At 45.3% G+C, this 23,648-nt stretch overlaps 1 protein-coding gene across 2 annotated transcripts in view; it reads right to left on the bottom strand.

Annotated features, from left to right (window-relative positions):
- Positions 1 to 23,648, bottom strand: part of syde2 (synapse defective 1, Rho GTPase, homolog 2 (C. elegans)) — a 61,308-nt gene that overhangs the window by 37,310 nt on the left and 350 nt on the right. Inside the window, exons 1-3 of one of the 2 annotated variants that reach the window (XM_084067082.1) lie at positions 21,516 to 23,648; positions 10,460 to 10,767; positions 9,193 to 9,694 (exon numbers count right to left, since the gene is read on the bottom strand). The exon at positions 21,516 to 23,648 is cut by the window's right edge and continues 350 nt beyond it. In XM_084067082.1, the coding sequence (XP_083923208.1) occupies positions 9,193 to 9,694; positions 10,460 to 10,767; positions 21,516 to 23,648 (2,943 nt within the window). The remainder of the gene's footprint in view (positions 1 to 9,192; positions 9,695 to 10,459; positions 10,768 to 21,515) is intronic. The other variant, XM_084067083.1, reaches the window with a different exon arrangement.

The raw sequence follows: 23,648 nt of genomic DNA on the forward strand, positions 1-23,648 counted from the left end.
ACACACACACACACACACACACACACACACACACACACACACACACACACACACACACAGAGCTGTGTCCTCTGTAGCCTTTGGCATTGTACCTTGTGGCAGCAGTCAGGAGGGTTACCCGACACCCCCACTAGCTGAGGTTCAGGGCCGATGGTTTGACACCCAACCCTCAGGGGCCATGTCCCTGGGTCAAAGGGCAAAAGGCCTGCATTCCACTGGGTGACACCTGAGCTGGGAGACCATGTCCAGCCCCATCTCATAACACTCTCACAGGCACGCACACACACAGATATTTGAGCACATTACACACACACACAAGTGCAGAACCAGAAATATAAGTAGGCTGCCATAAAGATATTCAGAAACATGCATGCATGCAAGCACACACGCGCACGAACGTGCGCGCACACGCCCTCTCTGACCCTCAAGGCCCACCCTGTGCACTCTCCCTCTGACACCTCTCAACAAAGCCCAGGAATTTACCACTGTTGATTGCTCTTCTTAATACTGAAACCCGACAGGTGCAGAAGGAGGGCGTGTCCGCGCTGGTGTGTGTGTGTGTGTGTGTGTGTGTGTGTGTGTGTGTGTGTGTGTGTGTGTGTGTGTGTGTGTGTGTGTGTGTGTGTGTGTGTGTGTGTGTGTGTGTGTGTGTGTGTGTGTGTGTGTGTGCGTGCGTGCGTGCGTGCGTGCGTGCGTGCGTGCGTGCGTGCGTGCGTGCGTGCGTGCGTGCGTGCGTGCGTGCGTGCGTGTAGGTTCTGTTCTGTTGTGTGCATGACTATTAGTCTTTTGTATTTGTAGAATGCACAGGGATTGTACAACGTGAGTAATTGTCAGTGGTCAATAACGAATGACATTGAACGAGTGTGTGTGTGCGTGTGTGTGTGTGTGTGTGTGTGTGTGTGTGTGTGTGTGTGTGTGTGTGTGTGTGTGTGTGTGTGTGTGTCAGAGAAAGATAGAGAGAAGTTTCAGCAAAAAGCTTTGGAGGAGACATAATAATAATAATAATAATAATCTGCTGTCCTTGATTACCCCTGTACTGAATAAAGTGTGTGCGTGCGTGCGTGCGTGCGTGCGTGCGTGCGTGCGTGCGTGCGTGCGTGCGTGCGTGTGTGTGCGTGCGTGCGTGTGTACGTGCTTGCAACTTTGCACATTAAACATGAGAGGAAGGCCCAGGGAGCATTGGCAAACAAACAGGAGGAGGGCACATAAATGGTTGAATGGCATACTTGTCCCATGGTTTCTCCTCTCCATGACCAAGGCCCGGCCAGCACTGTATTGGTTCCCCTCCTTTGGCTCTAAATCATTAAACACTGGAAGGCCTTTCAGAGGCCACAGGAGCCCAGGCGTTTCATTACAATGGTTACAAAACCCCTGCTAATATAGCCAGGCATGCAGGTCCTCTCGCTAGCACAACATGGCCCCCTGCCAGCGCAGGCCTCATGTAGCCTCGCTAGCCTACTGCTACAGGCATTCCAGCTTCCCTGTAACTCTAGCAACAGAGTGTCAGCTAATTCTACAACACCCTGCGGCCAGAATGGCCTCCATGCACTATCCAGATCAAAACAACCACCAAAAATAGCATGGATAGATGTGCAATGTGCACTGCCTGCCTGTCTTGTCGTCCAAGCAGCACACGGTTTGTTCATTTAAATGTGTGGATGTGGATACAAACAGTCCAGTATAATCTAAACTGAAAAGAACTAAACCAAACTAAGCCAAACCAAACCAAACCAAACCAAACCAAACCAAACTAAACCAAACTAAACTAAACTAAACTAAACTAAACTAAACTAAACTAAACTAAACTAAACTAAACTAAACTAAACTAAACCAAACCAAACCAAACCAACCCAAACCAACCCAAACCAAACTAAACTAAACTAAACCAAACTAACTAAACTAAAGGAACTAAACTAAACCAAACTATTCTAAACTAAACTAACTAAACTAAAGTAACTATACTAAACTACACTAAAAACAGCATACTGGCTCTAGAGCCATATGATATCAATTCAATGACCATTCACAGGTCTCACTTTTGTCTACTTTAGAACTGTTCTTGTAATGTCGTGAAAACAAGGGCTGGCGTAAAACAACGCTCAGTGCATGTGAACAACTGAACATCACAACCGGTAAAGGCAAACTACAGGTGTCAGCCCACTGAGCTGCCCTGTCCGTCGAAAATCAAATGTGTAATCTCCCATTTCAGATTACATTACAACACAGACCTGAGAGCTCCCATGTCACTCTTAACGTCATGGGCTAATCCTAGAACAGCTAGGGCAGCCTCTTGACTTCACAGCACTGATCAAAACAACCCCAGAAATAGCCGTGATGGCATTTATGAGCAATGACCAAGTCATGCCGCTCAAATAGCCACGAAAAACTGAAGATGCACTTGGATTCTAAACACTCAGTACACACCCACAGTCCATCAGTCATTATTCTCCATACAAATTGAGCATTCAGAGGAACAAAAAGCTGGTCAATAGCAGCACATGAGGAGTCTGGGGTGCATCCGGGCTGGGGAAAAAGAAGCAGCCAGCCGGACAGAGGAAGTCCATCATCTGCATAGATCTGCACTGCCTCATTAATTCAGCAGACTCCCTGATTCACAGTCAAAGAACCAAGGATTCATCCATTTTAATTCAGCAGACTCCCTGATTCACAGTCAAAGAACCAAGGATTCATCCATTTTAATTCAGCAGACTCCCTGATTCACAGTCAAAGAACCAAGGATTCATCCATTTTTAGCGCTGAAAATAAAGTGGGGTCTACTCTGTGCAGGCCCGTCTCCACAAAGAGGGAACATCTGGACAGCAGGACAGGAAGAAAGAGGAATATCGTCCACCTAAAATAGCCAGACAACAGCCTTCTGTTGCAGTTCAAAGCCATGTTCAAGGGTTTACATTCGTCAGGAAGAAAACATAATACAGTATAACAAATGTGTTGTTTGGGGGTCAAAAAAGTGCGCGATGCAAATAACTAGTAAGCCGTGGCTGGCCCTGTTTGAACCTGTAGTGTGTTGGTTCTCAAAGTGGGGTCCGGGGACCCCCAGGGGTCCTTGGGGGGGTACCAGGGGGTCCCCAGCAAAATGTGTTAATATAGCGTCACAATAATTTTAACCTTTTATACTTTGGCTATTCAAAAATAGCAGATCTACAAGCTCATAGCGTGGCACCGAGTGCCGCGCTATGAGCTTAGGATCTGCTATTTTTGAAAAATCTTGAAAATATGTGCAAACCTTTGAATATATATATATTTTTAAGCGAACATTCGTAACTCAAATCTTTGCTTGCGGGGGGGTCCCTGGAACAAAATATTTGAGAAGGGGGTCCGCGGCCAAATACGTATCATTTTGGGGGTCCTTGACATGAAAAAGTTTGAGAACCACTGCTGTAGTGGGGTTAGTAAGCCCTAGCTATTCCGGTTTGGCTCTATAGACCTCCAGGAGACCGGACTACAGAACGCTAGATGGAGTTAAGTGACATAGAAGGCCCTTGTTCTTTCAACTCCAGCGCCACCATCCCCCCAACCCTCCCAGTCCCCAGTCCCAACTGTACATGGAGGGGCTGGTCTGATGCATTCTCAATCTCATCCACCCGGATTCTGACACACTGGCTACAGTCAAGCCGCTAGACAACAGCCTAGTCGTGACACAATCTCTCTCTCTCTCTCTCTCTCTCTCTCTCAACCCCCCCCCCCCCCCCCCCCCCCCCCCCATACACACACACACACACAGAGCCGTGTGTAATAGGATCACTCGCGCAGCGCGCAGCATCCAGACACTGACGTGTCAGTCAAGGTTTATCTGATTGACCGGCGGTCAGGAAGACACACAGTCAAATCCTCAGTGTTCATTTATCCAGTCTATTTAGTCCATTTGTACTGTAACTCAAAGAGTTAATACAAATGAAACCAAATGAACCCTTACGGTCCATTTGGTTCCATTTGTACACTCCTGGTTTCAATCAAAAGCAGCTCGTACTGCGACTATTACTAGCTGCTACGAACCCACGTGTGTGTGTGTGTGTGTGTGTGTGTGTGTGTGTGTGTGTGTGTGTGTGTGTGTGTGTGTGTGTGTGTGTGTGTGTGTGTGTGTGTGTGTGTGTGTGTGTGTGTGTGTGCGGCTGTGCGCGCGCTCAGCCTTGTGATGACACGCGGATGAGCTTGCTTTTTGTTGGGGTGAACTGTGCGTAATGGCGTACGTAGCCAAGCCCCCACAGGAGTCAACCTCAAAGTCAACACGGGGGGACGGTGCAGTTCCGGAGCAGAAGAGGGCAAAAAAACAAAACACTGTTCTGTCTTCTCCTTTTCACAGCGGCCATGAGGCGCTGTCAGAAAACTCAGCCCACTCCATCCACTGTTACACTATGCTCCCACTGTTACTCTATGCTCCCACAGCACATCGGACAATTAAAAAAAATATATATATACAGTAATAATACAATACTGTGTGTGTGTGTGTGTGTGTGTGTGTGTGTGTGTGTGTGTGTGTGTGTGTGTGTGTGTGTGTGTGTGTGTGTGTGTGTGTGTGTGTGTGTGTGTGTGTGTGTGTGTGTGTGTGTGTGTGTGTGTGTGTGTGTGTGTGTGTGTGTGTGTGTGCGCGCGCGCGCGTGCGTGCGTGTATGTGTAATATATAGTCTATTTTATTTTCCTGAACTGTTTCTTATCATTTCCTCTGTTGATTTCTTTTAACCATTAGGTAGTAGCATAGTAGTCGTATCTTCTCATTTAAATGTTGTTCCATTCAGACTGTATGTACCCTCTCACCGCGGTGGTTTGAAAACTACGACCTGACGTCACTGAGCCGCGGTGATGAGCGACTCACCGCTCACCTCAACACATCTCCCTGTTTTTACTAACCGAAATCACCGGGCTATGAGTGCCTAGTATCCAAACCACTGTTTCGGTGGTCACAAGTGGTGATAGGGTGACCACCTTATTTGGTAGCATGCAGGGGCCTTTAGCCCTCAGTGTGTTGAAATAAAATGAAATGAAAACATAAAATCAGATACTGTATGCTGTTATAAGCCCTTTTTATAAGCTCAATGCGTAAGGAAATAACCTTAAATTTAATTAGCAATATGGCAAATAACGTTTCTGTTTCCCCCCTGGGCTATTACACTAAGATTCCCATGAGACCTATTTAAATCCTAATCCCACATGGAAAGTCTTTTCACAACGGAGACTTTTTGCCACAACCACACGTGATGTCACCAAGAGCTGTGGCTTTGTGGCCTATCAATGAGCTCCGAGCTGTTTACCAGCTGTCAATCAAGCCTTTGTCCTTATCAATGCCATTCACGCGAGTAGCAAGGCCAACTCTCCTTTCCCTGATGATGTAACACACTATATGATGGTCCTTTATCAGTCTCATACCAGTGAGACACGTCATCATGAGAGATGGGTATCGCCAAAGCTTGGCTTTAACTCATTAAGACCTGAGGCCAATGTTTTTTTAATACGTTTTTTTTTAAAGAAAAATATATCAAAATATTTTGTTCCAGGGACCCCCAGAAGCAACGATTTGAGTTACAAATGTAAAACAATATATATTCAAAGATTTGCACACATTTTCATTATTTTTCAAAAAAATAGCCAAATAAATCTAAAATGACACAGATGCGTTTCCGGTCTTAATGGGTTAAATCAGTGGTTCTCAACCTGTGGGCCGGGGGCCCGTGAGGATATTGCAAGTGGGCCCCCAAATAATTGGCCAAACATTAAGATTTAAATAATATAACTTGAAACGTGAGCTAAAGTTAAAGCACACTACGTTAGTTTCAGAGCAGTTCTCAGAGCATCCAACATGCTCTGAGAATGCATGCGGCCCACCCATCTGACCACTTAACACGCCGTGTTAAGTGGCCAGTTGGGTGGGCCGCGAATGCTTTTGAGATTTTCAAGCGGGCCCCTGATCCAGAAACTACTGCTTTAAATGATACTTTTTATTTGCATTATTTCTCTAAATGAATTGGATTAGTACAGTGGCCACGGCTGCCACCGTGAAAGTGTTGATGACAGCAACACAAAAAAAAAGAAAAGTGATGTTAGATTTGAATGTAATGTAATTGAAGTATAACCAAAAGTATTCAGCCTCGCTTTGTGTTTCAAACCAGCAGAAATGACTGTTGCGTGCCACCAGAGAAGGGTTGTGAAAAGTTGTAATTATTGGCTCAGCTAAAAGATGTGCCGAGCGATCCAAACTAGCGTGTTGCCACATCAGAGAGGACAAAACGGAGGAGGTACATGGAAACAAACAACGCTTATTAAGCCATTAAGACCGGGGGAACGCATATGTGTCATTTTCAGATTAGCATATCTACAAGCTCATAGCGCGGCACTCGAGCTTGTAGATCTGCTATTTTTAGAAAAATCTTGAAAATGTGTGCAAAAATCTTTGAATATATATATATTTTTTAAAGCAAACATTTGTAACTCAAATCTTTGCTTCTGGGGGGTCCCTGGAACAAAACATTTTGAGATGGGGGTCCGTGGCCAAATGTTGCTGTATGTCAGTGGTGCTCCAACCTTTTCATGTCAAGGACCCCCAAAATCATATATATTTGGCCGCGGACCCCCATCTCAAAATATGTTGTTCCAGGGACCCCCAGAAGCACAGATCGGAGTTAAAAAATATTCACTTTAAAACATATTATGTAGATATTCAAAGATTTTGCATACATTTTCCACAATTTTTCAAAACAAAATAGCAGATCTACAAGCTCATAGTGTGGCACTCAGTGCTTCCAAGACCACACTCCCCAACAACAACCTTCAAACATACACAGATGCTGTACTGTTGCTTTAACTCTACGTGCCATGGCGCTGCTTCTTTTGAATCAGCACACAGTAAGAGCACTGTTTTAGTGAGCCACGCCCCCACAGTCACTCCGAGACAGAGATAAAAAAAACAAAAAAAATGGTTAAATTTGGGACCTAGAAAGTACTACTGATTATAACGTTTATAGGCCTCTGTGCAAGCTCCAGTGGTGGAAAAAGTACTCACATGTTTTACTTAAGTCAAAGTATCAATACTGCAATGTAGGTACTCTGTTACAAGTAAAAGTCCGGAATTCAAAATGTATTTAGTACAAAAGTATTGGTATCCAAATGTACTTAAAGTACCAAAAGTAAAAGTACTAAAATGTTTGAAAATAGCAGATCTACAAGCTCACAACGCGTCGCGGTGCGACGCGTTGTGAGCTTGTAGATCGGCTATTTTCAAATAGCCTAGGTATAAAATAGGGCTAAAGTGGTTTATGTAATAATAATATTACTTTATAATGTAATAATTTATATCTGCAAAGTAACTAGCAACTAAAGTTTTCAAATAATTGCAGTGGAGTAAAAGTACAACATTTGCCTCTGGGATAGTAGTGGAGTAGAAGTAAAACTATAGAAAATTGGAAATACTCCAGTAAAGTAAAAGTACCTCAAAATTGTACTTAAGTACAGTACTTGAGTAAATGTACTTAATTACTTTACACCACTGGCAAGCTCCAGTAACAAGTAAAAGCTATGTGTGTGTTTCCCCCCCCCCCTTCAGGATTGCCAACTCTAAATTCCACCTGGCTAATGTCTGTCTGAGTTTGGCTAATGAGTGACACTGAGCTGGAGTGATATGATCAAACAGCCAGGGCTCCTGTCTGCTCCTATCACACTCACCATGAACATGACCACCGGCTCAAGCTATAGAGCGCTTGTTTTCCAATGTGGAGAGACCAGTGGTGTCAAGCAGCGGCTCCCAAACGTTTAAAATCAAGACCCGAAAGAGAAATTAAAGACCCGGGACCCAAACTAGTGGAAATAGCAGATATACAAGCTCACAGCGGGTTGCTTCGCGCCACGTTGTGAGCTTGTAGATCAGCTATTTATTTGTGGAAATGATTTTTTTTTTTTTTTTTTTTTTTCATTTTATTTATGAAATGATTTTGAAAAGTTTGGAATTGTTTTTAATTGATAAAAAGTTTTAATTTTTATTTATTTTGTTTAAACTTTTTTTTTGTATCTTTTGAAATAATATGTATACATATATATATATATATTTCTAAATGTAGGAAACTAATATTTACTCGCGACCCATAACAAATTGTTTGGGAAACAGTGGTATAAAGTCACTTACTCAAGTACTGTACTTAAGTACAATTTTGAGGTACTTTTACTTTACTTGAGTATTTCCATTTTTCAATACTTCGGCTCCACTACATCTCAGAGGCAAATGTTGTACTTTTGACTCCACTACAATTATTTGACAGCTTCGGTTACTATAGTTACTTGGCAGATTTTGATTATCAATACAAAACATACCATAATCACGTAAGCCCTATTTTATGCATCGAATCATTTGAAATGGGCGTCCATGGCCTAATGAAGGTCTATTTGGGGGTTCATGACATGACAATGTTTGAAAATCCTTGAGAGCTTTGCTTTGAATTATCAAACAGAGAAATACAATTATGACTCTAGCCTCGGATCGTTTTCAGCAGACACATTTTAACATGTATAGCATGTCAAAAATAACAATAATAGTGAGCCCAAAATGACTGAGAGGTAAATATGCCAGCTGATCCTTTGATGAGTGACACCAATCAACATCGGCAGTAATTAGCGCTCGCGGAGTGCGCTGAAACCACAAACATCTGCCCTAGACAGACTGGCTGAAAGACATAACAACTGGCCCTGGAGCAGAAACCCAGAGAAAAGGGGTTGTTAACCCATTAAGACCGGGAACGTATCTGTGTAATTTTTTTTGGAGTTCTTTGGCTATTCAAAAATAGCAGATCTACAAGCTCATAGCGCGGCACCGAGTGCCGCGCTACGAGCTTGTAGATCTGCTATTTTTGAAAAATCGTGAAAATGTGCCCCAGAAGAAAAGATTTGAGTTGTAAATGTTCGCTTTAAAAAATATATATCTTCAAAAGATTTGCACACATTTTCACAAAAATAGCAGATTGCACTATGAGCTCGTAGATCTGCTATTTTTGAATAGCCCAGAGAAATCTTAAAATGACACACAGATGCGTTCCCGGTCTTAACGGGTTAAAAAAATAGATCATAATAACATTTTTTTTTTTCAAAAGACCACAAAGGGAGGCTGGGGATGATGAACGGGGAAAGAGGAGGAGCGAAGAAGGTGAAATAAAAAAAAGGAAGCATAAGGTGGGGTGTGTTTTTTTTTTGCCTTACCTGTAGCTCTACTGGAGGAGGAGGAGGGGCCCCCCTCCTCTTGAGGCTTGCACGCGAGCATCTGTCTGTGCAGATGTACTGCCTCTGAGGAATGCGTGGCATTCCCCTGACTCCCATCTCCTCCTCCTCCACCTCCTCCTCCACAGCCCCCCAGGCTTTCCCCCGGCCCCTCCAGTCCTCCAGCACTGCCAGAGCTCTCGGAGGCCCTGCCGCCGCCGCCGCCGCGCTGACTCGCGGCGTCTCCTCCTCCGCCCCTGCTGGGCCGCCTCTGGGGGGCCTGAGACGTCGACGACGTCGACTCCTGCCGCGGCGGTGGAACCAGCAGTCTGACGGCGGCGGCGGCGGGCCGGCGGTGGTGGTGGTGGTGGTGGTGGGCCGCTTCCGGTTCCTCGTCCTCGGGGATGGGGTTGTACCAGATCTCCCCCTCGTCGTCGGCGTCGTTCTCCTCCGCCGGGTCCACGCAGCGAGGCTGGGGGGGCACCCGGGTCTGGCCGACGCTCACCTACAGAAGCAATTCAACAGAGAGGGTCATCGTAGGGTGATTCTGGGTGAATATTCATCCCTCGTGGGGCTGCCACTTGGTGCCAAGATTGTATTTAACACATCCACCGCCAAGAACGTAGTCCTACAGTCCGTTATATCCAACTGTTAAGCGCCGAGACCGTAGTGCTACGGTCCGGGTGCTTTTCCTTTTTTTCGATTTTTTTTTTTTTTTTCAATTTTCTAGGGGGACCATTTTCAGTGTAACACCACCGGAAGTCGACCGGAAGTGCGATCCCGTTTTTTGTTTCCCGTCGGCCTCCATTCTAAGGCGCAAACTAAAACCATTGTTTATCCTGTGTAGTTTTTTCTCCTCGCATTTCCCATGTTAACATAAACGGTCAGAACTCAAACATGGCGGCTCCGTTTGACACGTGGTCTGGACTAATAGACGCAGGGACATGTGCACGTTGTTTACAAACAGTCCATCGCGCATTCTAAAGGATTTTAACGGGGCCTATGGCGACTTGAAAAAAACAAAAAACAACAATAAAACCTTGGCACTGGTGAGTACATTATGAGATTAGCCCTTGGCGGTGGATGTGTTAAGAACCCACATTCAAACTTTGAGGAAACAAACAAAACATAAACAAAACCATGATGTGACGTTAAACAGCTAGAAGGAGCCACAGTGTTCAGCAAGACCGATCACAACAGTTACCTCTGCAAAAATATGACCAAAAATAAAAACCTTATACAGTACATAGGAAAAACGTTGGACACTAACCTGGGGCAAGTGCAACCTCAGTGGCCGTAGGGGTGGTGGGCCTCCTCCAGGGGCTCTCAGATGATCCGGGGATGGACTGGGAGGAGGAGGAGGCTGGTGGTGAGGGCCCTGCTGCCCGCTCTCTTCCTCAGCTCCCAGCATTCCCTGGGGCTCATCCTTGGCACCGTGGTGGCTCTTCCCGAGGGAGCTCTGCTGCAGCCAGTTGCGCTTCTTGGAGACGGTGATGGTGTTGAGCGGCGGCCGCCAGAACGACGGCTCGTTGGCGTGGCTGTTCGGGTGGTAGGGCCCTTGCACATTCTCAATGAATGCTGTGGAGTGAGGGAAGATAGGGACCGAGGTAAAGAGAGAAACAGAAGGCAGGAGAGGGTTAAGTCTGACACTGAGATGCCAGAAAAGATGCTAACGTCTCCTCACCTGAACTGACTACATTACACAGTCAAATCCTCAGCGATCCATTTGTAACTGAGAGTGATCAAATGAACTCCCTTATGGGTCAATTTGGTCACATTTGCACACCCCCAGAGTTAAAGGAGTAGTTCACCCAAACAATTACTCATTTTCTATCAATTATACACCCCATGAAGCATTGAATTCATGGATTTTTTTTTTGTTTTTGTCGCACTTTGCAGTCAATAATTTGATTACCGGCGGAAAGATGCTAATGTTCTAGTAGGAGAGTCAAAGGAGTCTCCTTAGAGTCTCCTACCGGAGAGACCGCCGGTTATAAAATTATTGGCTTAGGAATGCGACAAAAACAAAAAAAATCGCCATGAATTCAATGCTTCATGGGGTGTGTAATTGATAGGAAAAAAAGTAGTTTTTTTGGGTGAACTACTCCTTTAAATTAATGCTGAGGATTTTAAAGTGTACTGTTTAGTGTCCTCTTTACCAAGTCAAATCAAGCTATTATTCCCATTAGGGGTAATAATGGCTTTTATGTCACCTGAATCAAACATCCGTATCATGAAACCAGACATTGGCAGTGGCATCACACCATATAAAGCCTTGTTATAACGGTATCAGTCCGTTTTGTTTTCTCAGATTTCTATGCTCTTTCAGTCAGACGTGCAAAGAATTCTCACACACACGCACACACACACACACACACACACACACACACACACACGCACACACACAGGCTGTCTTCATCATCTGCCACAGTGTGAACCATGATGTTGCTTTTCCTCTGTCTCAGCTTTCTGCCGACCAAAGACAAACTTTCAATTATGCTACCACGAAAGAGCCCCTGGAACACATGACCTCTCTGCTCTCTGCTCTGACACGTTACTCTCCGATGACTTCCCATCCTGGTAATGTCGGTTTGTGGAAGAATATGGAGGGTTAAAAATAATTATAGCCTGATTTACACGTTCTCGTACTGCACACCCATGCGCCACATTGTGAGCTTGTAGATTTGCCATTTTTCCGGTGTGTGCGGCGGCACACCGCCGTACGGCGAAGCACAACGTAGCCATATCACAGGGTATTCACAGCTGTGAAAATAGAGCAAGGAGAGGAGGGAGCAGGGGGGGTTGACAATAAGTACAGCCACTGGCGATAAGCGTGTGCGTTCAAAAAAAGGGCCGAATAATAGAGGTGGTGACGTGGAGCCATGCCTTTTTTCAAAGACTCCATAGAAGTCCCAAGTCAAAACAATTCCGCTCTGTTCGTGTGCGTGTGCCACAGTGTGTACAGTATGTGTGTGTGTGTGTGCGTGTCGTTTTCCCCAAAAGATAACAGAAACAGATGGCAAAAAAACAACAATCATTTTCTACAAATCACAAAGTAACCGACACAGTCTTCGACGTGCCCTTTTTTTCCCCCCATACAGTGCTGACGAGCCGTGGGTTGATGAGTAGACGCCGAGGGAGAAAAACAAGCCCTGTGCTTGCGAGAGAGAGAGGCGCTGAGGGCAGGGTCTTGCTGTAACACGCACAACAGGCCTGTGTAAAAGACTGTTTTGATCCTCTCAGCTCCCAGACGAGCCCCCCTCCACATGCTATAATGATAACTTCTCCTTTCCTCTAGGAAATGCATCTACATGTAAGCCCGGCTACATCCACCAAATTACAGACTCCCTCTTGGGAATATTTTCACTTCATGAAAGAAAAACACATCGGATGTCCAGTGTGTGTGTGCGTGCGCGCGTGTGTGTGCGTGTGCGTGTGCGTGTGCGTGTGCGTGTGCGTGTGCGTGTGCGTGTGTGTGTGTGACTGAGGCAGTGATTGTGTGTAAACAGAATAAAAAAAAACTCGTACAAAATAAGTCCGAATAAACAATAATAACTATAGTATATAGTCCTTTTTCAATTGAAGTAACGTAATTGAACATAGAAAAAGAATCACATGGCTATTTAACATCGCATAAGCGTTACTCACTAGATTGGGACTAAGGTGCTTTTTTGCTTGGTTGCTTTATTGACACAGGCCCCTGAAAGCACAGAGAGCACAAGATTCGGTGGTGCGAGGGCTCCGCTGGGATTAGTCTTTCCCTGAAAGTCAACCAATCCCTCTGAGCTGTAGGCTCGGCTTTCTTGTGATCTGTAAGGCAACTTTATTAACGCTTCAAGAGAGTAACTGTTGACTTGCAATAAATGCTGCCATCTCCGCGGCCACAGAATCCTTTAAACCCTGGCCTCTGAGTTCCTCACACCACAATAGAAGGAGTCTTGAACCGAGTTGATTTCCCCACTTTATAGAGAACCCATTCAGCTTGATTTTTTGGCCCCCATCTCTTGTGATTACTTGAGAAACATGATAGGCTACAAAGTGGGATGAAAATGACTCTGCCGTAGATGCCGTAGCCCCGGCCTTCAGCCACTTATATAAGATACGACGAGTAACGTAAAACATTTTTTCATGGTTAGAACAGAAGCCACTTTTTAATACACACTCCTCCTACCCTAATCTCCATAGACGAAAAAACTCCCAGTCCCTTACAAAGAGTGAAATTCAAGATGCCGCCATACCTCTCGGACTCCTGTTACAATTTAATTTAAACAGTCAGGATAGAAGGCATATCTTTTAAAGTACTTCTGCCAGTCCACTCCTCACTCTAAACTGTGTTTAAATGACACAGTGCCAGCCAGAAACGTGTTAGCATGAACCGAGCCAACGGTGTGTTTACATTAGCCTGGATTAGACTGATGTTCTCTTTGAGGGCAAAGAGCTCTGTAGGTTTAGCATCTGCTGACTACTGAGGGGAGCGGAATGGTATGTTAGCTTTAGCTTTACCATGAGCTAGTAGTGTGTGGGCCCTAGCTGACAAGCTAAATAATAAGATTCTACTATAACTTGTGTGGAATTGTTCTGGTTAGGTGGCTGCATCCTTTAACCACTGCATGTGCACTTGTTGTTGTTATTGTTGTGGTTGTTCTTTTACTCTACGGGCATTGGGCAACTAGCTAAAAAACACTTAAGTGTGCATAACTCGTGTCGATGTTGTAGCCAACGGGCTAATCCACTAGACATCCAGTCTGACCCCAGATTTCATTCCAGAGTATCTGGCGGCATTTGGAGGTCTTTCACACAAGTCTACCTAGAGACTGCTCTACGTGCTGTTGTCAAGCTTCCTGTCTCCTGTAAGGGGTCTTTCATAACTGACAGAGGAAGCAGGCTCTAACATGTACAGCATTCCATACCTCAGCTCCAGATTTACAGTGTTCCCCTTCCCCCCCCAGCCTCACACACTTCCTAGAACACCCTAGCTCAGTGGTTCTCAACCAGCGGTCCGGGGAGCACCAGTGGTCCTATGTGGTTCATGGGGGTCCCCAGCCAAATTAATAGTTAGGAACCAAATTGACCCTTATGTGTCTGTAACTCTGAGAGTGACCCGTTAGGGTCCATTTGGTTCCATTTGTACACTCTCAGAGTTAAATGAACACTAATGATGATAATACGGTGTAGATAGGGACCCCCCAAGAAATCAAAATGGTTGAGTCCCTGGCATATCTTTTCAAATGGGGGTCCGTGGGCTAATATGTGTCAATTTGGGGGTCCTTGACGCGAAAAGGGTTGAAAACCACTGCCCTAGCTAGATGCCAGCAGCCACATGTGACCAGTTAAATTGGTCTTTTTTACTAATATAAAATGTATTTCTCCGTCATCATAACACATTCTGTGTAATGGTACGCGCTACCATCTACCGCCCTGAAAAGATGATGTCTACTATACACTGGAATACTGTACAAAAACAACTGCAAATTAAATGAATAACTTAAATTTGCCATTATTCATCCAGAAAACATTGGGCAAAGGAAAAGACCAAACAAAATAGGATACAAGCAGTGGTTCTTTTTCGTGTCAAGGACCCCCCAAATTAATATGTATTTGGCCACAGACCCCCATCGGAAAATATTGTGTCAGGAACCCACATACGGTACAAGGATGTGTGGTGTTAAAATTTTCAAAAATATTCAAAATTCTTCTTAAAAAAAAAAAGATTTTGTGAAGCAGATCTACAAGCTCACAGTCACAACTTGTCGCATCACGACACGTTGTGAGCTTGTAGATCGTCTATTTTCAAATAGCTGATGTATAGAGTCAAAGTGGTTAAACTACTTTTGATGCTATACAGTTTTCATTCAGTTTGCTGGAGGCCCCCTTGAAACCCCCTCAAGGACCCCTGGGGTCCCCAGACCCTACTCTGAGAACAACAGTGTTAAAGGACCATACCAGTCTAATTCTGACTTCTCCTTTAGCAGAGATTCCCCATCTTCAGCTAATTGTAAATGTATGTGTGTGTATACATGAGGAGATCATGTACATTTTTAAAGCTCAGTTACTACTATGGTGTGGAAAAACACTCAATTTAAAGTTGCTAGGTCAAGGTAATTCACCCTTTTGTCATTGCCATTTATTTGATCTAGAACTAGAAAAGTATGGCGCTCCTCTGAGCGCATGTCTTAGCTAGGCTGGGTGGCTGGCCTAGTCCAGTTGTTCTCAAAGTGGGGTCTGGGGACCCCCAAGTATCCCTGGGGGTGTTCCAGGATGTCCCCAGCAAAGTTTGGCTGTACAAAAATAGCAGATATACGAGCTCACAGCGCGTCACTTCGTGCCGCGCTGCGAGCTTATACATCTGCTATTTTTGAATATCTTTTTAAAAATCTTCTCTTCTGGGGGTCACTGGTCACTACAATATATCAATTTGGGGGTCCTTGGCACGAAAATGTTTGAGAACTACTGGCCTAGTCAGCTCTGTGTCCGAGTGCGTTGTTGATCGTCATTGAACATAGTAGTTAAATTAACTGAGGATTTGACGGTGTAGTAAAACAGAGATGTGGCCAGATGTCTGCTTTCAAAATACTGGGTGAGTTTTTAATCACTTGCATTTCTCTCTCTCTCCCTCAGGCACTCTCGTTATGAGTACTTAGCCTAGCAGTGATACAGTAGCTATAATAGCGATAACTGTGATAGCACTTAGCCTAGCAGCCTAGGCATATCAATGGCACACTGCTCCCAGAAGTAAATGTATATTCACAACGTGATTGTCCAACCGAGGCTGCCGATCGGTCCAGCGGTGTCCAAGATATAACATAATCTTCACCTTCCGGCCTGATCGGCCTCATATACTTTGTTGTTCGAGGTATTGCGTGCGCGCGTAAGTGAGTGAGTGAGTGACCACTGGTCTCCAACCCTCACCCTCGTACCTGTGCACTCAGAATGCCAAGTCCGAAACCATGGCCTTTGGCTTTGGTGTGGGGTGAGAGAGAGACCAGTGACCTTCACCAATATCTACTACACAGAACAGACAGTGCACTGAGCAGCAGACCAGTGAGTGAGTGCTACCTGTCTCACTCCCTGCCTCCCTGTGCTCCCGTACAGCCTGGAGTCTAGCAAACACACACACACCCCTGACCGGAAGGTAACAGATGGTCAGAGCATATAACATGGGGGTGTACATCTGTGTGTGTCCTTGTGTGTGTGTGTGTGTGTGTGTGTGTGTGTGTGTGTGTGTGTGTGTGTGTGTGTGTGTGTGTGTGTGTGTGTGTGTGTGTGTGTGTGTGTGTGTGTGTGTGTGTGTGTGTGTGTGTGTGTGTGTGTCCTTGCATGTTTGTGTGCGTGTGAAGATTTTTAAGGCACTGAGGAATTATTAGAGAGATGAGAGGAAGGGGCTTGAGAATAAGGAAGATGTGATGTGATACAGATCATGAGCTGAATGAACCCTAGTTCTGTAACTATATAGCGTGCATCAAGCTGTCTGGATGATCCACATCATAGAAATCCTGCTAAACTACAGCAATGTACATCTCATTCTCCTTCCTCCTCCAAACACCAAGACAAAATACTTGATCCACTTTCCCATAGCTCTTTCCTTTATTTCCTGTAATGCTTTTATAAAGAGGTTCTTGTTTTGATACGATACACCAGTTTATTTTCTGGCCCGTACAGACACACAGTCTGTATACACAACACAAGTGACACTTGTGTTGTGTATACAGAGCCCCCCTTTAATGGAGAACATTTGGCGTACCATACATTCCAATAGCTTCTCATTCATATGGTAATTGGTGGGAGATTTTTCTTTTTTTTTAAGCCAAGGAAAATCGTACAGGGTTGCATGCATCCCACGTCGACACTTGAATCACATCCTGGTGGCTCAGTCTACTAAACACCACTTCCTCCACGACTGTCGGATTCAATCCCAAATTGTGCCATGGCGTCGCAATCCTCCCTTACCCTTGCACTGTCTCCACTGTATCTGTTATTTAAAATAATAAATAAGACTTGAGAGGAGTAGAAAAGGGGCACTCTAATTAAGCTTTTGATGCCATATCGCTTGTAAACACCCAATCTCCAGTAAGATTTTAGCCATTTTGCAGTCTTGTTGCCATGTTGCCACATAACAAAATAGGCCTACAGTCAAGCCGGCAAGCAGAACTTGGCTAATCAGATTCATTCCTTCAGGAAAATGAGATGCTGGTGCTTGCCTGTATTATTGCATACGCTTAGAGGATTTCATGTGAGTCATACGATTCATAAACTATCGTGGTGTGCTGCCCTGATGCCTAGAGTGATGCCTCCTCCATCATCTGATCCGTCTTTTAGTGCTACCATCCTCCATAAATCTGTCCAAGTGCAGACACACAAGACAAGAGCTGGTATTGTACCTCCACTATACGCATTGTGTGTTTATGTACAAAAACAACCATGGCAACTCGGTAATAAGGTTTTGGCATGATTTGGACACCTAATGCCACAGCGTCCTGACATGACCTGACAACAGCCTACAGGGGTAAGATTACATGTTTTCTGCCTTCTCATGTCTACCTCGCTATATTCAAATTCACTCAGCAAGGGATCACTTTCCTCAAGATGTTAAGCAATACTACAGTATAAACCTGATTCATATAGCAATGAAAAATAGCTGAATACATCTAGGTCACTTGGGGGGGAAAACACAAGACAAGCTTCATTCATTCATTTTTGTTTTGTTTTTTGAATTGTCTACTTTTGAGGCTGTTTAGCCAATTGTTTACCACAGGTACTGCAAGTACACTTTGAGTAGTTCAAATATGTCTAATATACTTTTGTCCTGGTCAGCTCTCCTTCAGAACAAACTAGCCCACTCTCATGAGTATAGGGATCTCTCAAACTTTCAATTCATGGTTTAACACTGGAATTGATTCCATTTCTCTGATTTCAAGTCTAGACAAAACATAACGCTATTGGATGCCTGTCTGGACTTTCGCATTCTAACACAGAGCAAAAATGCGATACTGGCTCCTACAGCTATGAATATATATTTGTATATGTGTACAGAAGTAATGAGCAATGCTGGAATATCGTTCTGAATCAATAAAATATCAAACTATGTATCAATTTATCAATCCATAAATCCAATCGTCTATTGTCTACAGACAGCAAACAACAGGCATAGTTGCACAGAAGAGCATGTGTGCATGCATGAACTCACGCAAAGTAACACCCATACCGCCACAAGAGGACTGCCCTAATACTTCTGACAATGTATAACTTCTCAATTGCAGCTAGCATTCCTAGCCACTCACACCTCTGGGTGATCATCAACATGGCTTTTTGTGCTGCGATTAAAGAACATTATTATTTTTATATTGAAGAACACCCGAGGGCTGAAATGTAATCTATCTAAGTAAAAGAGGCATGCATATCGAGCCCGAGTTTTCAACACTTTTTTCCTACTCCCAATTAGAGAACAAGTAGGTCAGTGTAGAGAGAAATCTTAGGCTAACTCAAAACTTATTCAGCAAACATTTCAAATTTGGAATATAAATCCCACACAGTGACTTCAAAGTGAAGTTATATTACATTTTCAAGCAAATTTAACAATCACAGCCCAAAAACATGGCTCCCTTATAGTGAGCTACAAGTGTGTAAATATCTGCATAAATTAAGACAAGACCCATAAACACTATGAAGGGAGCTTCAAGCTGGGAGTAGTAATTCATTGGCCCTTTTGAGAGCCATGGCGTTTCTTTTTTTTAAATGGCTCTTTGTGCGGCAGTGAGAGGCCCATAGGGGCAAGATAAGCCCAGGGCTGACCTTAATAAATACTTAATCGCCCTTCATTTTGTTCATTCATGGTGAGGAATTAAATAACATGGTGCAAACAAGTTAAACAACAGGAATGGCATTCTAAATATTCACTCCCAGGTCTTATTAAAATGCCAGTTACCATGGAGCCTACCAGAGCAAACTAGAGGAGGAAGGCAACATGACAGCCCAACCCCCCCTCAAACGCACACGCACACACACACACACACACACACACACACACACACACACACACACACACACACACACACACACACACACAGAGTGGTGTAAAGGAACTACTACTACTACTTACTAAGTAAATGTACTCTGTACTGTACTTAAGTAAGATTGTGAGGTACTTTTACTTTACTTAAGTATTTCCATTTTTGTATACTTTATACTTCTACTCCACAACGTCTCAGAAGCAAATATTGTACCTTTTAGTCCACTGCAATTATTTGACAGCTTTAGTTACTAGTAACTTTAGATTATTACAAAACAAACATTAACCATTTTAAGCCCTATTTTATACTTTGTCTCAAAAATAGCTGATCTACAAACTCACAACACACGACGCGTTCTTCTGAGCTACATCTGCTACATTCGAAAGAGGGTGACACAAGTTTTAAATGGTGAAATGGGCCATTCATAATTAGTACATTTAAATACAGGCCTTGCAACAGTTACAGACATGGTATTGCTACTTTTACATAAGAAGAACTGAGTACTTCTTCTCCACCACTGCACACACACATAAGCACATACACACATGCATATGCTCGGGTGTGCGCACACAGCCACACACACACATGGCGCACACACACACACACACACACACACACACACACACACACACACACACACACACACACACACACACACACACACACACACACACACACACACACACACACACACACACTTTCTACCTCTGTTTCTCTCTCCCTCTCTCTCTCACCACAGAGAAAATGCAGTGGCTTCTCTATTGCTTAGGATTCCATTGGCTACAGCTGTGGAAAAGTTCAGTGGGGACACAAAGGGGGGAAAAGCACGGAAAAGGAAAATTGAGGGTGAACAAATTAGCGAAGGAAAGAGGAGAGAAAGAAGAGAATCAGGGTTTTTTTATACAGGGGGAAAGAAACCATCAGTCAATAACAAGAGGAGGACTGAGGAAGAGAAGAGATAGAGTGAAAGAGAGGGGCAATAAGGGAAGAAAGTGTGAAGAACCAGGCTGAGCGAACACAGAAAGAGCTGTGCAATGTGAACAACAAACGTAGGGGCCTTCCGCTCTCCGACATCAGAGTTCACACTCTATTTCTAGCAGCACAGCACACGGAGAGTCAACAAGAGCCTGCACATGTGGCCTGCTGGCTGTTTGCTCTGGAACACACTGTCAAACCACCACACATACACTGTAAAGTCCTCCATGTTCTTTTAACTTGGAGAGTGTACAAATATAACCAAATGGACCCATTTGGTTACATTTGTAGTTGTACGCTTTCTGAGTTACAAATGGATAGATTAAAACTGAGGCTGACCGTGACGTGACGTCACACACACACACACACACACACACACACACACACACACACACACACACACACACACACACACACACACACACACACACACACACACACACACACACACACACACACAAGTGTGCATGCACACGTAACACTGTCAAGAAAACACACACCATTAAAAAAACATAATAAAATGTTTATATGATTTAACTCTGGAAGTGTGAGAATGGACCCTTATGGGTAAATTAGACTACGCTTTCAGATTAAAAATAACACTCAGGAGGATTTTATGGTGTATGTTAGTCTACCGCCTACAAAGTTGGAACCACTGCCACGGCCTGTTTAACTACTTTAATTTTAATACCACCACTTTTCCAGTTTCCTCTGTCCCTGTCTAACTGCCCTGCTATGATCTTTTACAGTCAACTGCTGCCTAAATTACATTTCTTTGGGCTTATCTCCATGCTACATTAACACAAGATGCTACGTCAAAACACCAAAACAATGTCAAATGGAGTACATACAGATAATTGTCTTTCATGTTTTCAAATGTTTCATGATACAGATGTTTTAGTGCACATTCACATACAGTATAATCACTTCATTCATGCATAGAACACCACCACCACCACCAACACCACCACCACAATAAAGAGAACTTGATTTGCAGCTAGAAGAAGAGAAGTGAGTTAGTTGTTATTTTACTATACTGTGAGTGATCCTACAATCGAAAGTACTACACTCTTAGTGTTAAAATGCACCTAAATTAGTGTGAAGGAGAGGACCCGCCACCGGTTAGAAAATCTTGAAAAGGAAAGCAAAGAGAGCTGAGAGACGACCCGTCCCTTTGCTTTGCATCCAGAAGATGAGTAGGGGAGTGAGGACCAGCACCAGACGGAGATCAGATTACTATGAGTGAAGGAGGATGACAATAATCAGACGGCAGGAAGGAGGGTGAGAGTTCCCAACTTTAATGGATCCACAGTGGTTTGTTGCCACTCCGTTTAGCCTTCCTACCTGGCTGTTGTTGTTGTTGTGATGATGGATCAAACTGCCACGGAACCTTGGTGGCAGGTTTCCCCCCATGACTTGGACTCAGTGACTTGGCCTTGGCAGACTTCCCTCCACGAGCACCATGGCTGAGGGTCTGACTCTGTGCCCCTGCTTTAGACCCTCCAGGGTTGGCCTGAGCGCCACCTTTTTCCGGGCTTTGCGCGCCACGAGGCGACGAGGACGGGGAGCCCTCGATGCGCTGCTTCATCTCGGAAGACAGCAGGCGACCCTTGTGCATCCACTCCTGCATCTTGTTGACGGTGACCCCGTGGCCCTTGCTGGGGCAGCCAGCGGCCGCCTCTGGCGCCCAGCAGGCTGTGCTCATTGCCTCCTGTACGTTGTCATGGCCCTGAGCAGTTGGTGCATCAGCGTTGTTGTCTGAAGAACCCGTGAGGCTGTTGACCGAGCCGCTGCTCTCGTGCAGCCGCTCGCCGCGGTCATCCTCGCCGCCAGTGTCCTGAAGCAGCTCATCGCTGCTGGTGGCGCCACAAACGGACAACCGCGCAGACCCTTTGACCCGGTCAGCCTCTTTCCCCACTTTTGTCTCTTCACAAATCTCTGAGCTCTGGCCTCCGGTGGCCTCGCTGCACAACAAGTGCCCACCGGGATACCTGATAGCTCCGTCACTGGCGGAGCGCTGTAAAGTGGGTCTTATCTTGGCCAAGGACAGGCTCACCATGCTCTTGCTGTTCAGCCGGCCACAGAGGCTTGACTCCAGGTTCCCACTGAGGCACAACAGCAGTGAATCGGTGTCAGACACCTGCTGTTGGCTGTGGTCTCCTCCCGAGGACCACGAGTCACTGTCGATGTTCTTGGTGGACAGCCGAGAGCACAGGCTATCCCGGGAGTGGCTGCTGCTGCAGGACGTGGCCTGCTGGTCGATCAGACCGACGCTAAGTTGCTGGACATCGAGTTTGATATCTTGCATGGCATTGATAAGAAGGTAGTAAGCCTCTTTCAGCTGGCTCCTGAGCCTGTCTGTCTCTTGGGCACTGCTGTCGCTCAGCTGTCCTCTATCTATGCTGGCCTGTGTCACCTCCACCTCATCGGCTTTCCTGTCATTATTATTAGCACCAGCTTTTATGGATTCATAAAAAGGGAGAATTTCGTTATCATAGTAATCGTCGTCTTCGCTGTCTAAGGAATGGTGTCTAAGTGATCCCTCTCTGGCGCACAGAGATGCCATGTTTATGTCGCATATTTCTAACTCTGTGGGGAAAAACGTCGGGCTCTGAAGGCTGGTCACCCTGTAACACTCGGGGGAGATCCCATAACTCTCTATGTTTCTGATCACAATGTTTTCCTCTGTGTTGCAGCCGGCTAAGCGGCAGCCGGGGAGGCTGGTAGTGTTTTTAAACACAAATGTTTTAGAGTGCGTCTCTTGTGCTGCATGGCTGCGGTCAGTGTTAGGTCTATGTGTGTGTGCGTTCGCAGCCAGCTCATCCCCTGTCATGTGTCGGGGTCGACTTCTCTCATCTCTAACAATAAGGCTCGCCGTCGTCCCGTTGTTGTTATTGGGGGAAGAAACCTGCACATCTGCCGGGTTTATTATAGCCACCCCGCTGTTTGAGCCCACCTGCGCAGCGTGGTACACGATGCGATCATAACTGTCCCCGAACCCGATCGAATCCCCAATACTGAACTGCCGTGGGATAGTGACGAAGTGTCTGTGCTGCTGCTGCGGAGGAGGATGCGGTGCTCCTCCGGCAGAGCGTGGTGGGGGTCCCTGCTGCTGCTGCTGGAGGACCCCGTCGCTCGTCTCCCTAACATTTCGCCCCCCAAACCCGATCTCTCTTTGAAGTGAGACCCCCAGGAGCTGCTCGTTAACCCGACCCCTATGATCCCCCCTAGGAGCCCCGCCGCCGCCGCTGCTGCCCACCACCACCACGTCTCCCCCTGATCGGCCGGTGTTTATGTGCGTGGTGGTGGTGGTGCGAGTAGCCTCCAACACGGAGCGTCTCTCCCGGACCAGAAAGCCCTCTATCTCTACCAGCGCCCCGTCAACAACATGATAATTCTCGTACGTGCTCATCCTCGCCATTGCCATGCAATCCAGCAACACTACCGGGTGAACCTCGCTGTCTGATCGCTGCATTT

This window comes from Gymnoscopelus microlampas (genome assembly GCF_963454915.1).
Source record: "Gymnoscopelus microlampas genome assembly, chromosome: 9".
NCBI classification, from domain to species: domain Eukaryota; kingdom Metazoa; phylum Chordata; class Actinopteri; order Myctophiformes; family Myctophidae; genus Gymnoscopelus; species Gymnoscopelus microlampas.